The sequence below is a fragment of the Lagenorhynchus albirostris genome, chromosome 1 (genome assembly GCF_949774975.1).
Source record: "Lagenorhynchus albirostris chromosome 1, mLagAlb1.1, whole genome shotgun sequence".
Classification (NCBI taxonomy): Eukaryota; Metazoa; Chordata; class Mammalia; order Artiodactyla; family Delphinidae; genus Lagenorhynchus; species Lagenorhynchus albirostris.
Window position 1 is genome coordinate 82,099,289 of NC_083095.1, and position 27,795 is coordinate 82,127,083.

A 27,795-nucleotide genomic window follows, 5' to 3' on the forward strand; every position below is an offset into this window, starting at 1 on the left:
CAGCGGCGGCGGCGGCGGCGGCGGAAGGAGCGGGCGGCGTGAGCGCTTCCGCCGCCCCCCTAGCGGCTCCCCTCTGGCGAGCGTGAGGAGCTGGCCCGCCGAGCTGCTGGTGGGCACTGGCTGGTGGGGGGCTCGCGGTCGCTCTCCTCGCTCTCCCGCCTCTTCTCGGGACCCTGCCCCTCGGGCGCGCCGCTCTTCTCCGGCCCGGGTGCGGACGATTGGTTCGCTCGCCCCTGCCTCACACGCGCCCCGCCGCCCCCTCCTCCCCCCTCTGGAGTCGTTCGGGCCGGAGCGTGTCTGGAGGAATCCGCCGCCGTGAGGCCCCTCGCCCGCTTCTGCTAGTCCCGAAGGACCGGCCCCGGTCGCCGCCGGGGGCTGAGCGGGCAGCCGGCGGCGAGGCGGGAGATGGTGGGGTGGGCTCCGGCAGGACCGCGCCGCCGCCGCCCGGAGCCTGGGCTCGGCACCCCCCCGCCGGCCCCCACCGAGCGGAGCCCTGCTTCCTCCTCGCCGCATCCCTGAGGGAAGCGCCGCCTCTGCTCCTGGGTTCTCCGCCCGCCCGCCCGCCTGCTCGCTCCTTCCTGGCCGGACCCCGCCGCGCTCCACCCCAGTGGCCGGAGGAGCCGCTCTCCAGTCTGCCTTCACAACCCCCTTCCTTTTTTCCTTTGCTCCCAATCCTCCCCGGCCTCATCGGATCTCTTGGTTGGGCGCTGAGGCGGGGGAAGAGGCTGGGGTCGCCACGGCGGAGGTTGTCGCCGCCACCCCCCTGCGGGGGTGGCCGGGGTTCCCGGCTGGGGGGGCACCGTTCCGGGTGAGGCATCCACCATGGTGAGGCCCCTGAGCCGCTGCCCCCGCGCCCCCCCGGCCGCCGCTGCCTCCTGCCCCTCGGTGCTGCTGCTGCTCCTCCGCCTGCTGTTGCTCCTCCATCTCCAGATCGGATCACGGTGAGGGAAAGATGAGCGAGGAGACGGCGACTTCTGACAACGAGTAAGCACCTCACAGATCTAGATTACTTCCCCCCCACCCCCCATTCTTCCTCGGCACCTCCCCAGACCCCCTCGGAGACTTGGATGTTTGCAATCCTGGAGAGTTGAGTGCATTCTGTTCTGGAGGAAACATTTGATTTCCTTAGCCATTTTATTTAATGGCAGCAACCCCCGACCCCCACCCCCACCCCCAGTATTTAGTTGCTTTTTTCTGGGAGAAGGTATTGAATGTTGGGCTGGAGTTGGGCTGGAATGGCAATTGTATGTCCATGAGATGGAATAATGTAGATGGATGGAGTCGGGGTAGAAATAACCCCAGTGCCTGGAAGACCTCTGACCTGTCCTTTTTCACGTTAGCACACCAGTCAACATACCTTGAATATCCGTCCATACTCCTTTATAGCTATTTCACTTGGAAACTAATGTGTGGGAGCACCTCTTGCAGCAAACTGCTCTTGAATCTTAATTCGATGAGTCAGTGACTCTTAAATACCGATTAAGCCTTCCCCCCTCCCCCCCGCCCTTTTTAAACTTATGACCTGTAAGATTCTTGTAAAAAATGGGGCCAGGGAAACATTTTTATAATTTAATAGCATTAAGGACACCTGGAGTGTGGGAGATGTTGAACTATTCTATTTTGCCTTTGCGAATACTGGATTTGTCTTTATTAGCATAAAAGAATTTTATAGGCTAATTTTTAGCTTTCAGCTATATTGAAACACACCGTTTACGTTGATTTAACACTGTTTACATTGCTGAACATGTTGATGACTTCATTCATTAACTTGTAGAGCGTCCCGGCTTAAGTTTTTGTTTATTTGGGCTGTCCTTATGTTTTCCAAACGAAATACTTTGCCTTTTAAATATTTTGCTTTAACATAACAGCTGACTGGAGGAATAATGGTGCGGCAACAGTTTCCTATTGAGACGGGGTTTAATTCCATGCGAATATTTGTGTCCGTTTTCTTGTAATTAAATTCAAGTTTTATCTTCGGAGGGTTGGAAATGGTTAAGTGAGTTAGGACTAGTCCTAGGACGCATTCCTTTAAGTAAAGTGCATTCCTCGGATCAGACCTTTCTGAGAAAACTTTAAAGTCCAAGGCCTAGGCTTGTTTAACATAAAATAGCTTGAGAAATGCCAAGCAGCGTCCCCCCACCCCTCAACACACTCTTCTGATGAGCGGGGGTGGGAGAAGGTGGTTTGCTGCAGTGTCAGTGCAGTCTAGAAGCAGAAGTGGCCGCCATGTTCTCTCTCTTTTTGTGAATCGCCCTCATTTGCATAGCACACTCTTCATTCATAAAAAAATAATTAAACATCCATCACCTTGGACATCTTGAAAGGATTTCCCAAGGAAAAAATTCGAAGCTCAACTGTCTGTCTTCATGTAGATTTTTGAGTTCAGAAAGTAAGGAGAATTCGAAGTTATAGGTTAAATTCAAAAATAGACGCCCACACAAACAACTACCCCTGTTCTCAGAATGTTGACACAGTTATGTGGGAAATATCAGTTCGGGGAGGTGCTGGGATCACGTGATCGCCTCCATTCATAAAATACCTGGCTGTCCATTCACAGTGCAGTACACTGTCTCACTGCCTTCCGCAGATTAGACCTACTTTGAGAGAGATCAAGAAGTATCTCAGCGCTTAGTTAGGAGAAAAACTGCTAAAAATCCGAACAGAATGACGATAATTTTTGCTGCCGTCTTCTTTTAAGAAAGTAGCCTGGATTAAAATGTCAAGTTCTATTTTGGAGATGGGAGAGGACTAATTACTATATTTAAAGTAAAATATTGAATACCTCCTTTTTGGGTGCAGCTAATTAGAAACGCTAATATGGGAATGTGAATTGACACACCTGTGAAATACAGTTTTTAAGTGAGCTCTTTTTCAAATACTTGTCATGGACAAATTGAGAGTACAGGTTTTTCGGTGTAGTGATTATCAGTGGATGATACCACTTTTACACTAAAAATGAATAAATATTCCCAGTGGTTTAAGTCCAAAGATTTTGATATTTGAAACACCTAAGGGCAATATTTACTGGTAGGATTGCCTTTTAAAAAAAATTTTTTTTTAATGTATTTAGTATGGGACAGTTTGGAAATTATCTCACTCACCCAGACTTTTAGAATTCTGTTTTCACAGATTTATCCTGGTTTATTAGTAAATTTTTCCCTACTAGGGGCTTTGTTATGTTAATTTTGGTAGGTCAAGAATAATATGTTTTAGCGTATAATTTTTTGCCATGAGATGTTAACTCTTCATGGGGACAAACTCTTGGAGGTGTTACTTTAAAATTTTTTTTATTTTAGAAAGTGATGTGTTCATCTGATAATCAGTTTTATTACAGCCCGCATTGTTTGTGTAATAGCTAAATCACAAAGAGTGAACTTCTTCGGAATGTAGACTTTATCCCGATAACTTACATATTTCGTCTTTCATATATATAGTAATGTTTTGAAATGGCAATTTATTATATACAATCATACATATTATGAAGAAACAAGAGAGGTATTATTGTAGATGCCCTTAAAGCCTTAGCATAGTTTAAAACTGCCCTGTAATATGGATTTTATTTGGGCCTTATGTTTATTTTTTCCTTTTGCTTTTCTCTCTTTTTTTAAATCCACAATCAAAAGGTATTTACTTAAAGTAGAGACTGTTCTTAACACTCGAATGTTTTTCCACCTGATTTCGACCTTTAAAAAGAGCGAAAATCACCAATATCTTGGCAAACTGTTAACCTTTTCTAGATAGCCATTGTGGTAAAATCCAGTAAGGCCTCTAGAGGCCTCATTGTGAAATCCTCTAGTACATGCTTATTTGAAATTAGAGTTCTGTGTAGAGAGAGAAATAGTTCTCAGAGGTTGACTGTGGGTATATAATTAATCAAGAATTACTGAAGGATCATGTTATAAGTCTATAACACTTTGTCTTATGCAGTGCCAAACTTGGGGAAGGGTTGGTGAAAGTCTGCTTTTCTTCTCTGACCTTCAGTAGGAACTGGAACTGCATTAAAAGTGCCATTAAAAAAAAAAAAAATTCCTCCATGCAAGAGTAATAGTTCATTTCAAATAATGTACAAAATGGTCTTTAAAGTAAGTAATTATTTATTAAACAAATATTTATTTATTTAATAAGTCTTAACATTTGACATATAATCAAACTTTACCTTTTCTGTGATGTTGATGATGAATCATATTCATTTATTGGATTTTTACTATGTGCCAAGAATAAAAATATGTGATAAATGCTTTACACATGTATTATGTAATTTATGTATATACATGTAGCTTCAACAGAGTAGAATTGCATAGTAGGTACTATCATACCTTAATATATTGTGAACATTTTCCTGTGTCATTAAATATTTCCTAAAACATAATTTTTAATGCCTACATTATATTCACTGTATAACATATATTAGTTTTAATCAGTCTACTATGTCTCTTGTTTCTGAACAATGCTGCATTTGATCCTGAGTTCTGTCTTCATCCAAATTTATTACTTTTTCCTTGAAATAGTCTAGGAGTGGAGTAAAAGATGCAAATTTTAAGTTGTTTTATTTTTTCTGCTAAATTGCCCTCTAGAAAAGAAACAGTGTGTGAGAGTGCTTATGCCTTGAAATGTCTGTCCAGTTCTCTTTGAAAAAAATTTTGCCAATTTTGAAGGTGGAAGTGAGATCATGTTCCTACTTTTAAGGATGGATAATAAAATAAAATTGAGTTTTCAAAAAACTTGTTAGGTTGTTTTGGGGCAATTGGACTGTTTTTAAATATAAGCAGAATTAAAATGATCATACAAAAGGCATCTGCAGATAATTTAACTCTTACCAACTTTTATGCAGTATGGTATAATATAAAGAACATTGGGCTTGGAATTGGGAGATGCATTTCTGTCCTCACCGTCACTAATTTATTCTGTGATTCTGGGCAAGTGACAGCCTTTGTGGCCCTCAGTTTGCTCACTTGTAAATCAAGGAATTTGAACTAAGCATCATTATGGGCCCTTCTTGTGCTAAATTACCCTAAAGTAATACAGTGATAGACACAATGCAAGTCACTAGACTTGTAACATACATATTTGTTAATTGGTCAATTTTATTAGATTGTTGATTTTGACATATTTAAGCAAATGAAAGACTTCCAGTAGAGATCTTGTAGTATTATGAAGTAGAAGCATGAATTTTGAAGAAACAAGATAAATTTGGAAACGGTGCATTCATAATCTTTTAAGACTTTCTCATTTTGAGCTTAATTTAATAGCCATGTGTCTTTGATAATATATATACATCACAGATGGAGAACTTTGTAGTGCTCTTTTTTTTTACTTTTAAATAAATATGGTCTCTGGATGAATAAGTAAACAAAAGGCTATTGGGCTTAAACATCAATTTGAGTGGTTCTGAGAGGAATATATTAACAAGATACCAGCCCTCATGCTTTACTTATTGGCCTAGAAGTGTCAAAAGTAAATCTTCTCATTTGGTTATTCATACAAATTATGTTAATCTAATACTAAAGGATAATTTCACATTTATTCAGTGCAACAAATTAACTCAGACAATGAATTTTTTCATTCTTTAACATTTAAGTTGAACTTGCTGTTTATCTCAAGTTGTGTGTCATAGCTGCATCTCATTTTAGAGTCCAGTACCAAAGTTACTACAAATCCCCAAGATGTTGTTTTTGTGGCACTCAGAATGGTTTAAAATGGAAAACAGACAAACTTATTGGTGTATTTTTGTTTAAACATAGTTCATTATTTTTGCTAAAGCATAGTTTATTAGTAATGGATCTCAGACTGAGGTGTTAAATTGATTTAGACATAAGAGTCTTAGAATTCAGAGTGTTTTTACTAATCTCTAACTGAAACTTGTTTACTTTCATAATTGAAGAAAATACCAGCAAAGCATAGCAGCATCAGAGGTACTTGTGACAGCAACTGTATTAGTTTCCTAGGGCTGCTGTAACAAAGTACCACGTGTGTGTCATGCCCATCTTCTCATAAGGACACTGCTGGATTAGGAGCACACTCAACTCCAGTATGACCTTCTCTTAACTAATTACATCTGCAGTGACCCTCTTCCAAATAAGGTCACATTCTGTGGTACTGGGGGTTAGGACCCAACATCTTTTTTGGAGAGATTCAATTCAACCCGTAACACCAATAGAAATGAGATTTTTTTCTTTCTTACAGTACAATTGCTGTTCAGTTGTTACAGATATCTTGAAATAGCACTTACGGTCATCACTAGTTTGAAATTATTATAGTTATTAAGCCATTGCTAGAGCTTGTATTTTAATATGTTAGTACAAAAACATTACTATATCAAAATTAATATTTTAGTATATGTGCTGCCAAAGCAAGCACCAAAATTAAAAATATTTTGATAATTATTTCAATATAATTGATTTCTTTTGTAATTTTATGTAGTTTGTTTTAAGCCTTTAATATTCTGAGAAAGGGGGCCATTGGCTTCACCAGACTGCTGAAGAGGTCCATGGCACAAAAAGCTAAAGTCTCCCGCTATGACTGAGGCCCTAAAGACTGAACCCAAAGATAGAGATTATAAAATAGGAAGATTAAGAAACACGGACGATAAGATGAACAAGTCCAAGTTACAGCTAAGGGTTGCAAAAGAAGAGGTAATGGAGAGGAAATATTGAGAGATACTGTCTGAGAATTTTCAAAAAGTAGCAAATTAAACCCAATTCAGTGAACTAAAAACAACAAAGCCTCACAGTAAAACCGAGTTTATCGTGAGATTGCAAAAATGTCAACATGAGAAAATCAATGTAGTTTGTCACATTTGAAGATTAAGGAAGAGAAATGATACAATCTTAAATGCCAGATTGTCATTCAGTCTCTGCTTATAATATGGAAGTGAATGTCCATAATTTATAGATTTATAATTGTTCATAAATATGGATTTATATTATTTTTCTGCTTCCTAGAAGATTTAGACTTTTAATTTTTCTGATTTAAAATGGATTTTATCAACTTTTAGTGTTGCTTTTAGTTCAAGAATCCTAAGTGATTTTCTTTGTATTTCTGAAATCCACATTTAATCATTCATGTAGCTCGTAAATACAGGATTGACTACATAAATTACTTTGTATCTGAAATTTTAAAATTACCTTGGAAGGCATTTTCTATATTTAGAGTATGAAGAATAAGCTTTGGTAAATTTAAGAGTAATTGGAAATTAAATTTTAATCTAATATCAGTTTTATCATTTTATTTCTAAATGTTATCTGTAAAACAGGGAGTATAGTTTAGATAAAGGCCATTATGACTTGGAATGCAGAATGTAATTGTTCTCCTGGTAGTATATAATGGTACTGTTTCTTATGATTAGACACATTTTGTTTGTCTATTCCCTTGGTTAGAGATTACTTTCACAAATACACCGTATTTGTTAATGTGTTGGTATCCAGTAGTTGCATTACCGAAATTTAGATGGAATTTAGTGAAATGTGACTTTAATGCTGCTTTTTCAAAGTTATTGTAACTTTTACCACATCAGAATGTTAATGATTAACTTTGGCATAAAATCACCAAACATTTTTTACTGTTCTGTTGTGAATTACATTGATATTCTGAGATTGGGATTAGGGGTCAATTCTGGGTTTGCCCGCTTAGTCATATGTAAAAACATTTCAGAATTTTAGTTGCTGAATTATATATATGGATTTCTTAGTTTTTCTGGATTTTCTTCAAGAATTTCAGTTCAGTGACATTTGACTGCCTAGTGGGCACTTGACTTTTCTTTAGCCCCAGAGATACAAAGGTAAGTAAAACCTGATAACTGCTTTCACTATCCAGCAAGGGAACTAGATCCTTCTGAAATGTGGTGAGTGCTCTGCTTATGAAGTTCTTCAAGGCTTAAGAAGAAAGTAATTCTACCTTTGGTGGATGGCATAGTGGGAGTTGTGTGAAGGAAGCCTTCAGAAAAGAGATGGCATTTAGGAGTCAGCCAGAGAAGAGGGCAATGGAAAGAGGAAGGGCATTCCAAGAAGATGGGGAAAAAACCCCAAACAAGCATAAAAGTTATTTCAGTGGTCTGAACCAAACCTGCAGTATCTCCCAAGTATGCCTGTAGTTGAAGTGGAAAATTGACCAAGGAGAGTATTAAATAGTAATAGAAAAATGAATAGGGAGAATCAGGAGTGTTTTCAAGGGAGAGTAAGAAGAGACAACAAAAGAAAAATCTTGAGAGGTAGGAGAGAAAGTATTGAAGACAAAATGGGAAGTGATGAAGTGGAGACAGCAAAAAGTAAGATTACATAAATTTAGGGGGAAGTGTTAATAGTTGAGATTATTTGTTGGATGAGATGATGTCAGTAGTGGAGAGGAAGAGAAAAAGAGATTTAAGGAAAGGTGGGTAATTGGGAGAGCAAGGCCCAGGAAAGCGGAGTCTTGCAACTGTTGTACTGCTTGTGTCAGATACTGTTGTAGATTTAATCCTTCTAATGACCATGTGAGCCAAGTGTTATCCATAGTTTACAGATGAGATAACTGAGACTTAAGAGAGGTTTAGTAACTTGCCCACAGCCACGCAAGGGAGTAAGCGTTAGAACTGAGATTCAAATTGCACTGTATTTATACTACACTATATCTCATATATTTAATGGCCAGACTGGATTTTGAAGAAAAAAACTAAGTTTGAAGTGATAGGTAGACAAGTAGAAGTGACAGCTGTTTTGAGGGACTGCAAGTTTTGGTAAAGTTAAAGAGCATGTAGAGTGGAAGTGGGGAAAATCGAAAGATAGATTTTGATCAAAGAACACAGGCTCCAGAGTGATAACATATGAGGGAAGATTAAAGTAGAAACAGGTTGTTAAAAGTAGAGGAACCAGGATCTGTTAGGATATTTAAAAAGGTCACCACTGTGGCTGTTCAAGTTGCTGGGTTGGTATCAGAAGTTGAGGTGGAGAGGAATCCTGAGCCAGCGCCCGTGTATTTTATAAGTGTGTAGGATGAGCTGCTTAGAGTGGGAGTATGAATACTGACATCTGCCCCTGCAATTTAAAGAGACAGGAGTAAGAGTTTTGGGATTGGAAATTGAAAAGGAGTATGTCAAGGGGAGGAGGATAAGAAAAGGGAAGGGCTTAGCCTGGAGGAGTTGAGAGTATTGGAAATGAATAGGACTCATGTAATAATGGTCCTACCAAGAATGAGGGGTGTTGGGAATTAGGAAATAGAGAGGAAGACAGACATATGAATAAATTATCCAGATTTGGATTTTATTAAGAACTTTGTTTTCTGAGAGGCTGATCAAGATGTTGACTGATTTTGTAGGGCTTTATCCAAATAAATTATACGTCTTTGACAGAATGTTTTGTATTTTTTGTGTACTCCAATCCTAATGTGGTTAGAAAGGCCTTTTCAAAACAAAATTCACTAATTAAATTTCTACAATTAACATGGTGTTCATAATTAACATGATCCTGTGGTTACTACTGACTGTCCCATTAAGACTTTGGCAAATCATGTAACCTGTCTTTGTGCTTGATTCTCCATCTGTAAAACCAGGATAACATGGCCCTACTTCAGAGCCATGTTAAGATAACACGTAACCTCCCCTCCCAATAACATTTTTTGATTAGAGATAAGAGAATATTAAAAATAACTTTTAGTTCTTGAGAAGAAAGGTACTATGTTCATGAAATAATCAGTGCTCATTTTCATTTAGCCTGAAGGTAGGGTTACTTCTAAAAAAGGATTATTGATCTGCTGGAAAAATTGTATTTCAGTTTAAATGTTAAAAAGCTGCTTTTCAGAAAAACTTAAAATTTAAACATTCCAACAAGCAAAAAAAATTTAAATCTATATTGTGAACATTTTTAAAGCAGTTTTAATACCTGAGCACATTTTGGAAGTACATATGAGTAGATTTGATGTCTCTCCATCAATTTCAGGGAAAAGCCATCTTTCTCAGAGTCGAATGAAGGAGGTTTCAAATTATATGGAGGGAAAAAAATCTACTTTCATGGGAGAAGGGGAGAGGAATTTTTTTTTCAGGTTATTAAAGATTTAGACATTTAATTTTTCGCAACTATAATCAACTAGGATCCCTGTTAATAGGTGAGATAGGCTAGATCTGCTAGCTAGAAGTTCATTGCTTGTGGTTTAGTGCCGACTTTAATTTGGACAGCTAAAGGTCTGTAAGCTTATGTTTAGTTCATTTTATAGTCATCAACAGCTAAAGGAAAAATCTGTTTATATTTTGGTTTAGCCTGATGTTTAGAATTATTATTCTGAAACTGTATCACTTGTTAATTCAAAAATAACAGCCTTAGATGCGTAATTACTGAAACTTGGTTTACAAATCAAGATCTTGAATGAATGTAAATCAGGAACTTAAAAATATGATGATGAAAAATGTATATGCTTTTTCTCTTGAGAATTATTTGATCTAAAAATCCAAACTTAATTAACTTAGTAAAGATTAAGAAAATATACCAAATAACTTTAATAAGTAGCATATCAAATTAAGATATTCTTCAACTCTGCATTATGATTATTTCAAAAAGGAAGGGGAGAGACAGGAGATGAATGAATAAGACAAGGTGACCTCTCTAATCATCTTAGTTTTCCTGAGCAGTTTTTCATCTTGATACTTCTGGAGAGAGCCAAACTTGGCTTCTAAGTCAGCCAAAAGAAAAAGAATGTATCTGATTTTATATAGACCCTATTATTGTTGAGTCTGAAACTGTGTAATGTGTACTAGGCCCCAGCATACATCAAATAAAAGTCGTTTGATTATGGCTAACTTCTAGTCCCATTTTTGCATTTACGCCGTTTCAGATAGATTTAGCTAGGTACTTAGGAGGAGGAAAACTGAGCTGAATCCTTTTAACTGACTCTTACTGTCTGAATGTTTGTTTCCCCACCAAACTCATGTTGAAATCCTAACCTCCAAAGACAATGGTATAATGAGGTGGGGCCTTTAGGAGGTGCTTAAATCATGAGGATGGAGGTTCCACAGAGATCCCTAGCCCCTTGCACCATGTGAAAAGTCCCTAGCTATGAACCAGGAAGAAGGCCCATACCCAGCCATGCTGGCACCTCGATCTTGAACTTGTCAGCCTCCAGAACTGTTAAAAATAAATTTCTGTTGTTTATTAGCTACCCAGTCTGTCATATTTTGTTATTGCAACCTGAATGAACCAAGATGCTGACTTTTCTTTGTTTTGGGGAGGACAAGGAGCAATAATTACATCAAAGAAAGAACAAAATCAATTAAAAACCCAACATAGTTTTCAGTTGCTTCTAGTTCCATACAAATATATTTTACTTGTTTTAATAGTGTATGTATGAATATTTATTTTCACTGGATATACTTAAAGAATTTCTATGCTTATACATAGTTTTTTAGTAATCATTATTTTAATGCCTATAATAGTTCATCAGGTTGTACCATAAGTTTACATAGCTGTTTTCTTCTTAGTGAACACTTCAGGTGTCCAGCTCTTATAAGTAACATTGTAATGGGCATCCTTTCTGCATATAATTGTTTTTTTTCTGTTCAGTTAATTTCTTAGGATGAATTTACAGGAGTGAAATAATTATGTCAAAGAATATAAGTGGCTTTTTAAAAATTCTGGTTATGAAATGCTGCTTCCAAAAATTTGTATTTTTTCTGTTGTGGATTATTTATAAATGACATTCTCATATTTCTTAGATTCCATTTTTGTTCTTTAGTACCTTGCGGGTTTTTTTACATAGCTCCCAGTATGTAATTAAATGATAGATAATATTTGAGTTATTACCAGCATTGTCTTAAAATCATTTGATAGAATTAGTCTTCATAACAACTCTTTTAAGTGTTATTACTATTATTACCACCATTTACAAAGATGAGGAAGCTGGGGCTTAGGAAAGTTGAATAGCTTAGCAAAGATTACATACCTGGTGAAGACTCCAAAGCCTGTACCCTGAAACAGTAGCTTTTAAACTCTCGACTGTAACAGTAACAAATACTTTATACTGTTTGACAGTGTACATACATACATACATGCATTCATACACATACACACAAAACCTTTTGTAAAACAACTTAGACTTACTGTGATGACATAGGCTGACTTCTGTATTCTGTAGACTAGAATTATATATTACAGAATATTTTATTCTGTGTAAGAAGTTAATGCTGGTAAAGACCCTTGTAGTTAAAAGTACCCAGTTCTGAACTACAGTGCATTATATGGGATATTGTCCTCTAAGGGTGTATCTCCTTATTGGTACCAAAGATTTACATTTATGTTCAGCTTATTATTTCATGAAGGGGATAATATGAAAAGGTATAGGATTCTCAGGGGGAGTGCATTTCAAGGTTGAGTTGTGAGGCATTGTAGGGGAATTCAGATTTGAATTGCTGTAACTAGATTATAGATAATAAGCCTTACGTCATTGCTTCTCAGATTTCTTTCGGGGCACCGAAGTGCCCCGAATGTTAAGGGAGTGTATCCCAAAGCAGCCTGTAAGATTGTATAATTATTTTGAAATCTAGTAAACTATCACAAAGATATCATGTGAATATTGCATTTTAATCAATAATAGAGTTGTATTTTCAATATGAAATGTTTTTAGTCATTTATATTAGGAAAAAAAGAACTCTTAACCATGCAGTCTTTACGTATTTATATCCTATGGCATTATATGTCTCTAACTTGTATGACACATTCCTGGGAGAATGTGTACTCTGGTGAGAGGCAGCATTTTGGGTACATTAGGGTGTTGCTCAAGGGTAAGTCATGATTGTGCACTGTAATTATAGCAGCTGCCATTTTCAAACAAAAAGTAGGAATGTATGAATCCAGCAAACATTAATAGAAACTTTTTGAAGTACAAAAACAATATAATCACATTGTAGAAAACTTGGAAGACAACTGGAAATTACTCATAGAAGAAATTTTCTTTTTTGCACTCATTAAAAGTTTTATAAAGGCAAGAAATATATAGGAAGGATTTGAAATTTAAAATTTGTTGTTTCTCTAAAAACTTCATGTAGATCATACGATTTATATAGATAGTGAATTACCTGGGTCAGAAAGAATAAAATTATGCTAATTGGCACACAAAGAAATCTGCAAAGCTGTGTAGAAAAGAAAGAAAAACTCAGGTTCTAGTCTCAGTTTTGCCATTTACTTATGTGACTTAGAGCAAATCTTCTAGTGTCTAAGCATCTGTGCTAATGAAGACAGTAATCTTTTCTCATCCATAAATTACTTTTTGCCTGAAAATTGTATAAAAATGGATTTATGTATGTATGAATTTTGATTTACTCACAGGGAAAGGTAGTGTTTTCTAGAGGATTGGGGGGAAAAAAAGAGAGGTAAGGCAGAAGGCAGAAAAAGAAAAGGTTCTAGCCAAACCTTAGGGAGAGGAGGAAAGCTGAGGAAAATGAACCTAAACCTCAGAATTGAAATGTCTGGGCCTGTTTGGGGAACTGAAGGGGATTGTACATCTAAGGAATATAGCTAAATTAAAGATTATATAACCTACATATTGAGAAGTAATGCAAAATATCTACATAGGTTATATAACCTATATATCGAGAAGCTTTGCGAAATATCTACATAGTTAAAATCAAACTGTGTATTAAATGCACTGGAAAGTGCCCTTTTAAAATATTGTTTTCAGTAAAACAAGTTCACAAGAATGTTGAGAACCTGAAGTGGGATGGGGGAGATCCTAAACGCTTTAAAGTGATCAGGGGATGGTAAATGAGAATTGGTTATACAAGACCCACTGTTTTTGAAAGATAGTTACTGTTGATATTCTGTCCATTATTTGAGCATGCTTTCCTTATTTCTTTATTAATGAAGGTAAGGTAATTATAAGAGTTTTCATAAGCTCATATATTAAAGCAGTGTTTGGTACACAATAAGCGCTATTTGCCAGTATGCCTTCAGATACGACTGCAGTCTCTTACCTTATTTTCTAAGTATTTAAGTCTTTTCCTCGGTTGAAGTAATAACCTTACTATCTTAGTTGGGGAGGGATTCCTGCCTGCTTTTGTACATCTCCAGCCTTTGAAATCATTATAAAGCAATTGTAGAAAATATATTTTTACCACTAGGTTTTAATTCACTGTCTCTCAGTTCTTTCCAAACGTTTCTATTACTTTATTGAAATACTTTTTTTTTTCCTCTGCTGAAATTTTCCTTATTTCCATTTGCTACCATTTGTGCCTTATCGGAGTTCTTTGAGAATCTAAAGCAGTGTTTCCAATAGAAGTTTCTGTGGTGAAGGAAATGTTCTGTTTGTGCTGTCCAGTATGATGCTCCTGTGTGGCTGTTTGGCTTATGAGTACTTGAAATGTGGCTTGAAGGACTGAGGAACTAAAATTTTAATTTAAATTGCCACATGCTAATGATTCCTTTATCAGATAGTGCATATCCTGAGTGTTTCTAACCCTTCAGTCCCAGCAAATTTTTGAAACCAATGACATGGTCTCTATTCAATCTTAGCCAGTTTGTTGAAAAAAATTCTAATCTTTTAAATAGGGGGATAGCTAGAGGAAGTGCAGCACTTTCCAAAGTATGGAACTTGCCCCTGGTATGTAAGGTAATTTCAGTTGTTTCACAGATGTGGCATTAAATTGACAGGTTACTCCTTTCTCAATACGTTTTGCATCTTAATTAAATTAAATTTTATTTTTTGTATGTTTGTTGTTTTTTTGTTTTGGCGGTACGCGGGCCTCTTACTGTTGTGGCCTCTCCCGTTGTGGAGCACAGGCTCCGGACGCGTAGGCTCAGCGGCCATGGCTCACGGGCCCAGCCGCTCCGCGGCATGTGGGATCTTCCCAGACCGGGGCACGAACCCGCGTCCCCTGCATCGGCAGGCGGACCCTCAACCACTGCGCCACCAGGGAAGCCGTGTTGTTGTTTTTTAATGAGGAAGGAGTGATGTCAACCTCAGTCTCTGGTAGATAAGCCAATACTGTTTGGCTTTTACTGTATTAAATTTTATGGTTACCATCTATTTATGGCTTGTGATAGTTTTTTTTTTTTAATTGGCTGTTGTGATTAAAACCTTTCCTTTTAGGAACAACATTTTTTGGGTAATATATATGGTACACATATAAAGCAAAAAAGTAATGAAGGTCATGACTATCAAAACAAAATTGAGTTTGTGACATACTGATCTAGTGGAAGGAGAATTGGATTGGTAGGGAATCAGGAGCCCTGCTGTGCCACTAGTTTGCTGAGCAGGTCTCTGTCTTTTTTAGGGATGGTTTCTGCTTTAGGAGGTGGGAAAGAGGTTGGTTTAGAGTGAGAAGAGATTTTAAATCTTAAAATGTGTTTTATTCTGTAATAAATTATACCATTTTAGATAGTAGCTAATGTGTATTAAGCAATTTGCTGCGTGTCAAACATGAATTATGTCATTTGACCCTTCATTCCAAAGCAGGTTACAATTAACTCTCAATTCTTTTTTAAAAAACCTTTGGTGCACAGAATTAGACTTATCATTATCTTGGTTCATACTGTCATCATTGGTCTATATATGGACCTTTGTAGTCTAGTAGTTTTACTTTTTTATTTAATTGACAAATACCCACTCACAGTACAATCCAAGAATCAGGACAGTGATGATTACTAAAATGTACCTATTGTGCTTCTGTTACATTCCTTTTATCTCTTCTTAGAGGTTACTCTATCCTGAGTTGTGTATTTACCATTTATTTCCTATTAAAAAAACTTTACCATATATATTTGAACTCTCTAAAAGGAATATACTTATGTAAATATCAACTCCTGAACTTGATTTTTTTTTACACTCAGTAATAGTAAGATGTGTCCATTCTTTTTGCTATAGTTTTTTGTTCATTTGCCCTGACGTATAAGATTCCATTGTGTGACATTACCACAATATAGACAATCTGTTGTCTAAGGATATTTGAGTTATCTTCAGTTATTTCCTATCATGAACATTACCACTGTGAACATGTTTGTAATATGCTTCTGATGCATATATGCTAAAGGTTCTCTTTAATATATATTTAGGAGTAAAATAGTTGGATTTGTTATGTTGTAAATTTTCAAGTTTATAAGGTAATGCCAAACTGTGTCCCCGCATAGTTCCAATTTGTACTCCTACTGGCAATGTAAGAGAATGGGTATAAAAACTGTATTTTTATAGCAGATAATGACATTTGCTAAAATTTTTTGATTGCTTACTATGTGCCAGACACTGTTCTCAGTGCTTATATGAATTAATAAATTCTTAAAATCCCACAACCACTCTATTGGGTACTGTTACATCCATTTTATAGATGAGGAAATTGAGGCATGATGAGGTTAGTTAGTAAATGACTGTTAGGATTCAATCTTGGTTAGGTCGGGATGCAGAGTCCAGCCTCTGAAATGTTGTGATATTTTACCTCTCCAAATGCATATCTGTGCATTCACCTCTTTCCTTTTCCCCTATCCCCATCAATTTCTTGGCCTTTATGTGCTTGTGATAGTGAGTGTTGGTTATTCTTTCCTTATATTATTGTGTATTGTCCATTGTATAGTCTTCCTTTAAAAAGCAATTTCTTAGAAAACCTGAGTTTCCTAGAACAAGTAAGATGGCTCAGATGATATCTAGCCTTTTTGGCTCTAGTATTTTGTAATTTGACATAATCTCCTATATATTTCATAATTTCAGGGTAATCTTATTCACATTTTCTCTTTTTAAATATTAAAATGTGAAACAGTTTAGTGTACTTTATTTCACTGTATAATTTTATTTAAAGTTAATTATTTTTTAATAGAATCTTTTTAATCTATTAATAGTTAAAAAAATTCTGGCGTGGACATGAATGTATACTCATCTCCACATAGGCTTTTGTATGTACATCTCTTGTACTGAATGAAATTTTTTCCTTTAACATTTGTAGGTATTGTTCTTGAGGTAGTTTATTTATTAAGCCAATCATCTTCGTAATCTGCTAGATGCTTGGTAGATGTTTTGTTTTACCTTGTAGGTACTGAGTTAAGATGAAGTGTTATTTTAAAATTCTAATTGTAGTGATAGATGAGAAGTTATTTGCTTAATGTTGAATGACAAAATTCTAGACCCAACAATATACACCTAATTATCCATATATCTTGACAAAGTAGGGTATTATCTAAACCGCAGATGTTAAAGTGTTTAGGTTCTGTAAAAATAGTATTTAGAACTGTTTCAGTAAAGAAAAGTCTGTTAATTCAAATCTGTTATGTGTGTGCTGCACATTTAGTGGTAGTTAAATGTTTTCGGTGCAGTGGGCCCTAAAGGATCAATCACACGTGTGTTGGAGTGGTAGGCTAATAGAAGCAGCCAAACAGATGGAGATCAGAATGTTGCAGCATTTCTTATTAGTCAAATTTAGTCCTTCTTCTGGATTTTACATTGCTCTTAGGTTTGGCACAGTCATTAGTGTTGATACTGAATGAAACAGCTACAATAAACGTTTATTGAGCCTTTCTTATATGCCAGAGAAAGGATTGGAAACTAACCTTTTTGAGATCCCAGGTGTTAAGCCTATAGGCTTTGGGGATGTAGATGAGTAAAATCTGGGTCTTTGCCTTCACAGAGTTCTCAATCTGCTTTTAGAAATACATGATTGGTTCTTTGGTAATGAAGGACTTGATTCTCTGCTAGAGGAAAATACAGTTGTCCCAGAAGAGTGAGGAAAAACATTGAAAGTAAAAATTACTTCATTTTGAAGAGACATGTTTACATGTTATGTGTAACTTGGTGTATAGTTCAGTAGTCTTGTGATCTGACAAAGTAGCTATAGTCTTGTCTTTCAGTTCACTTTGAAGTAGGATAGATTGTGTAAGAAAGGCAAAAGATTTAGTGTCTTAACAACTTAGAGCTAAGGGTAGATGATTACTGTGAACTCAGTCTTTTTATAACTTTAGACTTTATATATTATAAAGTTCTATATATTAATGTTTATTTATAGGATGTGAATGATTTTAGTCTTTTCTTTTTAAAAAATCATGTCTGACTAGCAAGAGCTTTGAAATGAGTAATTTGTAATTGTTTAGCCCAGTTGGGTCAGGCTTTAGTGTAAGAGCATGAGATGTGTCGTTCAAAGACAGATAAATGGTTCAGACTGCCTAAATTTCTGATAGGAAGACTAAGGGGCATTTTAGGTGAAGTACACAGTTGTGGTTCCAAACTCCTCACATAACTTGTCGTGAACCTACTGTAATTTTTCTCTGTTTCCTCTTAATTATTTGTATTAAAAATTGGAGATTTTATGGGCAGAGATGTCAAGGTAGAAGCACTGAAGGGATTACATGAATATGTAGGTCTGTCATTGCCTCTTATCAGCCTACATAATCTTGAGAATTTTTTCACTATTATGTACTAAAGAGCTGCTCAAAGATATGTGGCAGTTATTGGTAAAACAAGTATAAGCTAGTCTTCCTCACATTGCTGTGTTTCTTCAGAAATTCATGTGTGTTTATATAATCTCACTTTGAAATAATTTTAGACCTATAATTTTTTCCTACAAAAAGTAGGAAAAAATATCCAAAGAATATCCATATATTCTTCAACTGGCTTCCCAAAATTTTAGTATCTTACATAGCCGAATCAGGAAATTAACATCGATGTAATATTATCTACTGACCTTACTTGAAGTTTCATCAGTTCCATAATGTCCTTTTTCTAGTTCAGGATACAATCCAACTTTGCATATTGTATTAAGTATTCATGTCTCCTTAGCCTCCTTTAATCTGGAATAGCTCTTCGGTGTTTCTTTCATAATTTTGAAACTTTTTTGAAGAGTACTGGCCAGGTATTTTATGGAATGTTCTTCAGTTTGCATTTGATGCTCAGTCTTGATTAAATTGAAGTTAAACATTTTGGGCAACAATACTATAGAGTGAAGGTGTCCTCATGCTTTAGGAGGTCTGTGATGGTGATATATCCCATACTGATGATATGAACTTTGATCATTTGGTTAAGATGATGCCTGCCAGTTTCTCAAATGGTAGATCCTTTGTGTAATAAGCATCTTCTGGGGGGTGATACTTTGAGATTATGTAAATATCCTGTTTCCTATTATACATTTGCTCACTATTTTTAATGTCTGTTTATGAGTCTTGTCTGTAACAAACATTGTGATGTTTGCCAAATTGGTGACTTTGTTTCCATAATTCCTTTCACCTTTATTAATTGGAATTCTATAGATAAGCTTTCTCTTCTCCCCACCATTTATTTATTTATTATTTATTTCTATTAGTATGGACAATAGTCCATTGCTGTCATTATTTTGATGCTCTGTTGTCCCAGATTTGGCCATTGGAAGCCCCATCAAGTTGGCTTCTGTGCCTTTTGACATGTTCCTTCATTTTTTGAGCACTTCCTTTTTGTTTTCCTTTTGTTTGTTTGTTTAAAAAATTTTTTTTTGTTTTTTGACAGGGAAGTAGGATTTATTGGTGGGCATGAGCAAGGAGGGGACACTGTTAAGGCTGTCATGAATGCAGGGCCCACCATTTGTCCAGGGGCCACAATTAGGCATGTATTTGACCCCACACCCATCCGGGATGAGCCACTTTTCTGCTACCCTGTTTTCAAATTCATCTGCAGTCAGCTTAGTAAATCCCTACTTCTTGGAGATATGGATCTTCTGGCAGCCAGGGAACTTGAACTTGGCCCTGCAGAAGGCCTCAATCACATGCTCCTTGCTCTGCAGCTTGGTGCGGATGGACACGATGACTTGGCCAATGAGGACCCTGGCCACTGTGCCCTGGGGCTTTCCAAAGGCACCATGAACACCTGTCTGGAGCCTAGACTGGGACAGCATGCCAGTCATGAATGGCCACTGGAAAGGGCTGTCTCCAAGGTCCGTTTGGGCAACCCATAGAGGCAACAGGCTGCATACACTACCAAGGAGGCTGCTGTTTGCAGCCATTGCACACGGGGCCCCCATGGGGAAAAGGGCGCGGTCGGCTTAATTGACTGCAGATGAGCACTTCCTTTTTGGCTTCACGAGATGTTCTAGGCTCATTTCGTATTTTCCCTGCCACAGCTGTAGAGTCATCCTATTTATCCAAGGAACTCTGGTTTCTTTTATTGGAGAATTATATTTAGAAACTATTATGTGAGTGGTAGTTGTGCTTATTGGCATTAGGGTGATGCTGGTGGTACTAACCCCATTTTACAGATGAAGAAAACTAAGCTGAAAGTTAAAAGTCTTGTTCATAACAGCCAGGTAAAAGAGATATAGTTGGGACATAAACTCAGGCCTTCTCTGTCCAAAGTCCGGGTTCTTTCTACTTACTCTCCTATATCACTGTAATTCCTTCCTTACTTTTGTCTTTTCCGTTAATTCTGTTATTTGTCTTTCCTGGCACGGACAGGGCACACTTTAGTTCGTAATATTCAAGAAAATTATTAAACATTATAATAGGTATAGCTGTTTCAAAACATAAAATAGTCATTATAGTCCCAAAAATATTATGTTCTTGCTATGGTTAAGGCAGTATGCTAGACATTGGTAGTATTGAGTATATGTTTTGGCAGGTCATTGTGCTGAGAATGTTTACTATGTGGCATTTTTTTTTTCCCCTCAATAGTTAAGGGGTTGAGGTAGGTGGTATGGCTATTGTAAATTGATTAATTATCCATGGCTCTCGGCCTTAGCGCCATCTTCTGAGAAACCTCCGCCCCATGAGAGCAAAGTGGAGGAAGAAACGCATGTGCAGGCTGAAGCGCAAAAGGAGAAAGGTGAGGCAGAGGTCCAAGTAAACTCGTACCCGTGGAGGCCACGGGAACAGAAACAAAGGGCAGCCAGGGGCCAGGCAAGCTGGTACAAATTGTCAGACTGCCTGCCTCCTGTCTAGAAGATGTCTCAACGAATCTGGAACATCCATGGCCATTATGATCGCTTCACCCACCTTCGAGAGACCCACCTTGCTCGTATCAAAACGGTTTCCTTTTGGTCCTTTGCCCTGGACCTGTGATATTCTGGACTAGTTCTGTTCTCAGTTGTGGCTGAGAATGTAACATGTGTACAATAAATCATCTCTTTTGCTGTCTTAGCTGAAGAAAAATAAAATAAGTTGATTCATTATCCATGAATCCAAATGGCTGATTTATATATTATATATAAATTATGCTAAATGAATATATAGTATTTAGATTAATATATAATATTTATGTGCCTCCTTTTAATACATTGCCACTTAATTTAGTAATATTATGCAACCATATATGATATGTTTGCTAAGCACACTTACGTAAGCATTTTATGTTGTTGCTTTTAATTCTTACAGTAGCTTCTTGAGTCGATACTATTTTTCCCATATTCCATGTAAGCAAAGAGACTTAAGTGATTTGCCTAAGATCATAAAGCTTAATAAATATTATAAAGTGGTTTTAAATCCAAGTTTTATACTGCCTACTGTGTGAAGTACTGTTTCTGTTATATATGTATTCACACTTTCAGAGTGTCTGTTAGTTGTCATGTTGAGGGTTTGATGAACAAGTTTATTCTGTATACCTCCATGGGGGATTTTGAGTTCATTCTGCCAAGATTGGAAGCCTAGTTCTGTCACTTACCAGTTTTGTGATCTTGGACTTTTGTAAATCATGTCTGTAAAATGAGGATAATAATTATATGTTTTGGAAGACTATTGTGAGGATTAAATGTAATCCATGTAAAACATTGAACTGTGTAAATAGCAAGTACTGAAGTGTTCGCTATTAATAGTAGTAGTAGTAGTAGAAGTAAGTAATTCGTTGCAAAGAAACTTTAAAAGTTCATACTGTAGAATAAATACTAAGTATTAATTGACAAATATTTATGATGGACTACCTGGGATAGTTTTACATGTCTTGGATAGTTCATGGAATCAAAGAAATTTAGAATGAGAAAGGATTTCGATTAAATAGCATCTTGTCTCTTTAAGTTTTTTGGATGAGGGTATTAAGGCCTGGAATGATAAAATAGTTTGCCCAAAATGTTACAGTTGCATTTTATCAGTCTCAGTGGAAACTTTGATTTTTGACTGTTAATTCTGTGTGTTTTCCACCGTAGATTTTTTCCCCTGTATCTGTAAAGGGAAATAATTTATTTAGGGATGTCATCCTCTTCTTTAGTTTTAGGAATCATTGATACCAGTAATCAACAGTAATGCCTAAAATATAGCTAATGTAAGTTGGAAGAGAAATATCTGATTTGCCTTTTTAAAGGGATTTTAAAGGGATTTTAATCAGAATCCCTTCATTAATAGGAACAACAGGTAAATGAAAAAGCATCTCTGAAAGCACAGTTCAGATCCTCATGCTAGTCAGCAGGACCTTGGTAAGAAATAGTTTATTTAGCTTGTGGGTGAGTTGTTTATTAAATTTTTAGAAAAGTAAAAGGTGCAAAGAAGGTAACGGTCATGTAGATTCTTATCATCCAAAGTTAATCACTGTTAATCGACTGTCTTTGTCCCAGGTTTTTAAAAAATCCATTATTGTTTTTGTGATGGTAATTATAATTGAGTTAGGCTACTAAATCTATTTTATCTAAAAATAGATGAGATGAAAAATGTGATATTTTAGCCTCAGTTATTTAGGACATTTGGTTGGGCACTGTATTCAGGAAGTTAATGAGTCTGTCTGTGGACCAGCAAACTACATTTTCTTTTGTAAGCAAAACCAACTGTTTGCAAAACCAAACAAGAACGAGTAAGTGCAAATTATTTAGCATCTTTTACAACTAAAAGGACTACTTAGAACGTGAACTCTTGACCATCATTCAGGAATGTGGTTGTAAAATGGATGGCACATTGAAGGAGAAAGCAGTGAACTGCTTTGCCTAGTGAGTGAGCTTAGCCCATCACCTAACATCCATATCTAAAAAGTTGTTATTTATTCTTTTCCCACACACACATAGCCATTGTGACAAATTCATAATCTACCAGTATGATGAGATATTTCGAAACTAGGTTAGATGAGGAAGAGTCATAGGAACTTGTCATGTTGAGCTTGGGAAGAGTTGATCAGCAAAAAATGTTAGCTATCTCCAGATGATTAAAAACCTCAGAAAATATTTGGAGTAAACTTAGATTCTCTTATTCCTGAGAATAAAACCAGATGGAGGTTAAAGGGTGGGGATGTAAATTTTTGTTTTATGAAAAAGACAACTTCCTAATGATGTGAGTTGGCTAATAATGGAATGGACTGTCTCGTGAAGTTGGGAGTTTCTCAACTTGTTATTTTCAAACTGAGTTAAAAAGAATTATGATCATCAGTGTGGATCTTTTCAAAATGGATCTTTTCTTTAACCTGTGTTGTGTGTTGTATTAGTCTATGTCTTTCAGGTTCCTTATAACTGCTTAAAAGTTCTATGCTTTTTAATTTTTATACACTTAGTACACCACTGTGATTTGAAGTTTCCACCTTCTGAAAAATGCACATTTTTCTGTATAAAAATAAAATGCATACCTTTGGAGAAGTACCTCACAGTTTGAGATGTATGGATGATGAAAAAATCATCTGTTAATCTTTTGGTTTAAAGGAAAGCACACATACTCAATTCATGTTCACTTATAGGAAGTTCCTGAAAATTTTAAATGTAAAGTTCCTACCCATTTCAACATACCTTCCTCTTTAGTAGATGCTATGGGCTCTTATAGGGCAAAGAAAGTATGTTTTTGTGGCTGTTTTAAACTTATCTGTGGAATATCTATATGAATTTTATCTGTGGAATGAAAAAGCTTTCACTCCTTGATGCTTTCGCCAGCATTACTGAGATCATACATGTTCCCATGTATACATCTTTTTGGAAATAGGTGTGATTTTACTATATGTTCATTAAGCATTCCTTATTCTGCTCAAGCTGTGTCTGATATAAAAGCTGCTGACCCAGATAGATAAGTGGTATTAGACTGGTTTGAGTTTTTGGATATTAGAAACACTTGAAAATTCTTATCTATGCCTATTTCCTAATACTAATGGGAAATATATTCTCTATATCTTAACTATAATCTTTTACTTATTACAGATTTTAAAATGAAAGTTTATAGATTATAATTTGATGATTAAAATTTGGCGATGGTTGTTTAACTTGATGATTAAAGTTTGGCGATGGTTGTTTTATTTCACCATTCCCTGTTTTTAATTTCACATGAGGACCGTGGCTTGTAGGTTAGTAGGAGCCTTACTGGCATGCTGTTTTTGTTTTGTTTTTTAAACTACTGTGTATGAGGACCACGATGCTGATTTAAATCCAATGTTGCTCATAATTGAAAAGCATCTCCTAAGTTTTAGTGGATTTCCATGAGGTATACTAGGTTGCTGAACATTTTTGGGGTCAGGGGATGGAGTGGTATTGGGCTTTATATAAAGGGTATGTTGTCAGGGTGGACATGTTTACTTTGTGAAATTAGGATTACAGATTTGAGACTTGTTTCTCTGCAGAAGGGGGAGTCATGATTGTGGAATCATTTTTTTAAGTAGATGCTCTGACCTTATATTTAGACTTATAAAATTGTAGAAAAATGGAAAATATAACTGATAAAGAATATTTATTCCAAATACTATTCTTACTTTTACATAAATGAAGCTGGAGGTAAAGAGCGACTTTTTTTTTACTTTCTAGTCACAGCTATAAGTTGTGGAGCAGAACTAGAACAGCATGGGTTTTAAATCCTTGCTCAGTCACTTCCAAGTGACGTAAGTTACTTAACCTCTTGAAACTTTAGTTTCCTTATCTGTAATATAGAATAACACCATTTTGCAGGGTTATCATCAGAATTAAAGATAAGTCCCAAATAGATTAGGCATATGGTAAGAGCTACGTAAATGTTTGCTATTAAATGTTTATTATTAGACCTTGAATTGCTTTGTTTCATTTTGGTACTTTTATTGTTTTTGTGATTATAAAAGAAGAGAATAAAGGTAACCTCTAACTCTGCTACTAAGGGATAGCCGTGATGACATCATGTTGTGAAGTTTTCCAGGTTTTTTTTTTAAGGTGTATTATTCACATTTTATCTTTTTATTTCTCTAAAACTGAGTCTTAGGGCTTAGCCTCTTACCATGAATGAAATATGTAGCTCTTGCAGGGTTTTGAGCAAGAGTCATGTGACCTGACTTACGTTTTTAAAAGATCACTCAAATGTTCTTGGCTTCTAAATATACTTAGACACTTTTTTTTGTTACCTTCTTTTTCCCCAAAAAAGTCCACTGATATTTTAAACTGAATTTGCAACAAATAAACAGAATTTACATAGAATTATCATCTTTAGAAAACTTACAATAAAATGTCCTTTTATTCACTCAGGTCCTTTATCCTCTTCATTAAAGTTTTACAGATTTCTTTATATTGATCCTACACATTTTAGTTTAGTAATTTTATATTTTTTATTGTAGATTGGCTCTTTTTGTATTGTAATTTCTTAATTCACTGGTAAATAAGAAAGCCAGTTAATTTTTAAATTATTTCTTATATCCAGCTGCTACACTGCACTTCTTTTTTTTTTTTTTTAACAGACTTTATTTTTGTAGCGAAGTTTTAGGTTCACAGCAAAATTGAGTGGAAGGTACAGATTTCCCACATACTGCCTGTGCAAACACATGCCTATCTGCTACCATCATCAACATCCCCCACTAGAATGGTACATTTGTTACAGTTGATGAATCTGTGTTGATGATATATCATTATTACTCAGAGTCCATAGTTTACATTAGGAATTACTCTTGATGGTGTAGCGTATTAATCACAGTTGTTTTAAATTCTTGGTTTGATGATGCCAACATCTCTGTCATATCTGAGTCTGGTTCTGATGCTCTGTCTCTTTAAATTGTGTTTGTTACCTTTTAGTATGCCTTGTAATTTTTTCTTGATAGCCGGACATGATGTATTGGCTGAAAGGAACTGCTGTAAATAGGCCTTTAATAATGCAGTGGTAAAGTGTGAGGGCGGTAGGGAAGTGTTTTATAGTTCTATTATTAGATCTTCTTTTCCTCCAGCTTTAATGAGTTATAATTGACAAATAAAAATTGGTTATACTTAAGATGTACAGTTTGGTGTTGATATTCACATATATTATGAAATAATCACCACGGTCAGTGTAATTAACATATTTATCACAGCATATAGTTATCTTTTTTATTTTTTTTTCCTTTTTCTTTTTGGTGGTAAAAACAGTTAAAATGTACCCTGTTAGCAAACTTCAAGTATATAATACAGTATTGTTAATTACAATAACATTGCTGAACATTTGGTCTCCAGAACTTAGTCTTTTGTGATCCTATGTCTCTGGACTGAACTTCTCAAATGCTTCTTTGTTTCTCCCTCACCCCTCTTAGGTAGGACAAGATGGCTGGAGTGGGCTGTAGCTGGGTATTTATTTACCTTCCCTTAGGTCAGTTAGGTTCTGATACAACTTTAGGAGGTTAGACTCTGGTTAAATAATTTCTCCCAAGGGCAAACTTTGTTAAGAACAGTGTGCTCCATGTATTTCAGAATGCTTCCTTTCCCCCTTCTAGAAATATGACGGGATTTTTCTCTGATATTTACTGTGAGAACTTGGTAGAGTACCAAGAGGTAAAACTCACAAAAGTGGGGGGCATTTCGATGACTGGGTCCCCTTAGAGTTTTTAATCTCAGAATTGTCCACACTGAGCCTCCAGCAATTCATCAGTTATAGCTTAGGTTCCCCTACCCCAGCACTGTTTCCCAAAGAGCTCTCTGCTCTTGCGTTTCTGTTCCAATAAATTGTCATTCTTTGTATTCATCTGCCTGGCTTTCCAAGTTTGGGGGCAGTGGTTTGCCCTGTGACCTCACTTCTCTTATGGACCTAAGAAGTGTTGTTGATTTTTAAGTTTGTTCAGCTTTTTACTTGTTGTTAGCATAGATTGGTGGCTTCCAAGCTTCGTATGGGCTGGTCTGGAAACAAAGTCTTCCTTATTTTTCTAACAAATTTGCTTGTTTTTTTGGAGGGGTGGGCTATGTCGGGTCTTACTTGCGACACGTGAGATCTTTATTGTGGCATGCGGGATCTTTCATTGTGGCATGCAAGCTCTTCGTTGTGGTGTGCTGGCTTCTCTGTAGTTGTGGCGCTCAGGCTTCTCTCTGGTTGTGGCATGTGGGCTCTGTAGTTTGTGGCACGCGGGCTCTCTAGTTGTGGTGCCTGGGCTTAGTTGCCCCGCAGCATGTGGGATCTTAGTTCCCCGACCAGGGATAGAACCCACGTCCCCTGCACTGGAAGGTGGATTCTTTACCCCTGGACTACCAGGGAAGTCTCTGCTTGTGTTTTTTTAGATAAGCAATCATATGATCTACAAATAAGGATAATTTTTAAATCAATATTTGTATTTCATTTCTCTTTTCCTTCCTCACTCCTCTTTAATCATATAACTGCAATATTAATTTTTTTAACTTCCTCAGTAATGTCCTATAACTGGCTATAATAGAAGCATCTCAGGTGTTTCACTTAGAGGTATGTAATAATCATTGAGTTTTTAATAGCTTTTACCATATTAGGGAAGTATTTTCTAATATTTCTTTACCAAGAATATTTTCAAGAATTAATGTTGAATTAAAAAAAATTTTTTTAAAGCATCGTTCAAGGTAGTTAAGTTTTTCTGAAACAGTGTTTCTTCATTCCCAGATTAGTTCCCTTTTCAGCATTTGAATCTTGGGCTGCAAACTATGTAAAAATAGTATCATCCTACTTTATTAAATTTATCAAATTTATATTTAAAACTCTGCTCCTGCTCTGTTTCTATGTATTTTTATTTATAGTGCACATTATTATGTTGCTATTTGTATTGTTTCTCATGCTATTTAATAATGCAATTTAGATGGTGAAC

At 36.3% G+C, this 27,795-nt stretch overlaps 1 protein-coding gene and 1 non-coding gene across 2 annotated transcripts in view; one reads left to right on the top strand and one right to left on the bottom strand.

The window, feature by feature from the left end:
• The first annotated feature begins 294 nt into the window (after positions 1 to 294).
• SPRED1 (sprouty related EVH1 domain containing 1) overlaps positions 295 to 27,795 on the top strand; it is a 119,864-nt gene continuing 92,363 nt past the window's right edge. The window contains exon 1 of the mRNA XM_060147016.1: positions 295 to 984. Within this exon, the coding sequence (XP_060002999.1) occupies positions 953 to 984 (32 nt within the window). The 5' untranslated portion in view covers positions 295 to 952. The remainder of the gene's footprint in view (positions 985 to 27,795) is intronic.
• On the bottom strand, positions 19,816 to 19,950 carry LOC132505890 (small nucleolar RNA SNORA70). The gene has a single exon (XR_009535588.1). It is a non-coding gene; the product is annotated as a small nucleolar RNA SNORA70 (small nucleolar RNA).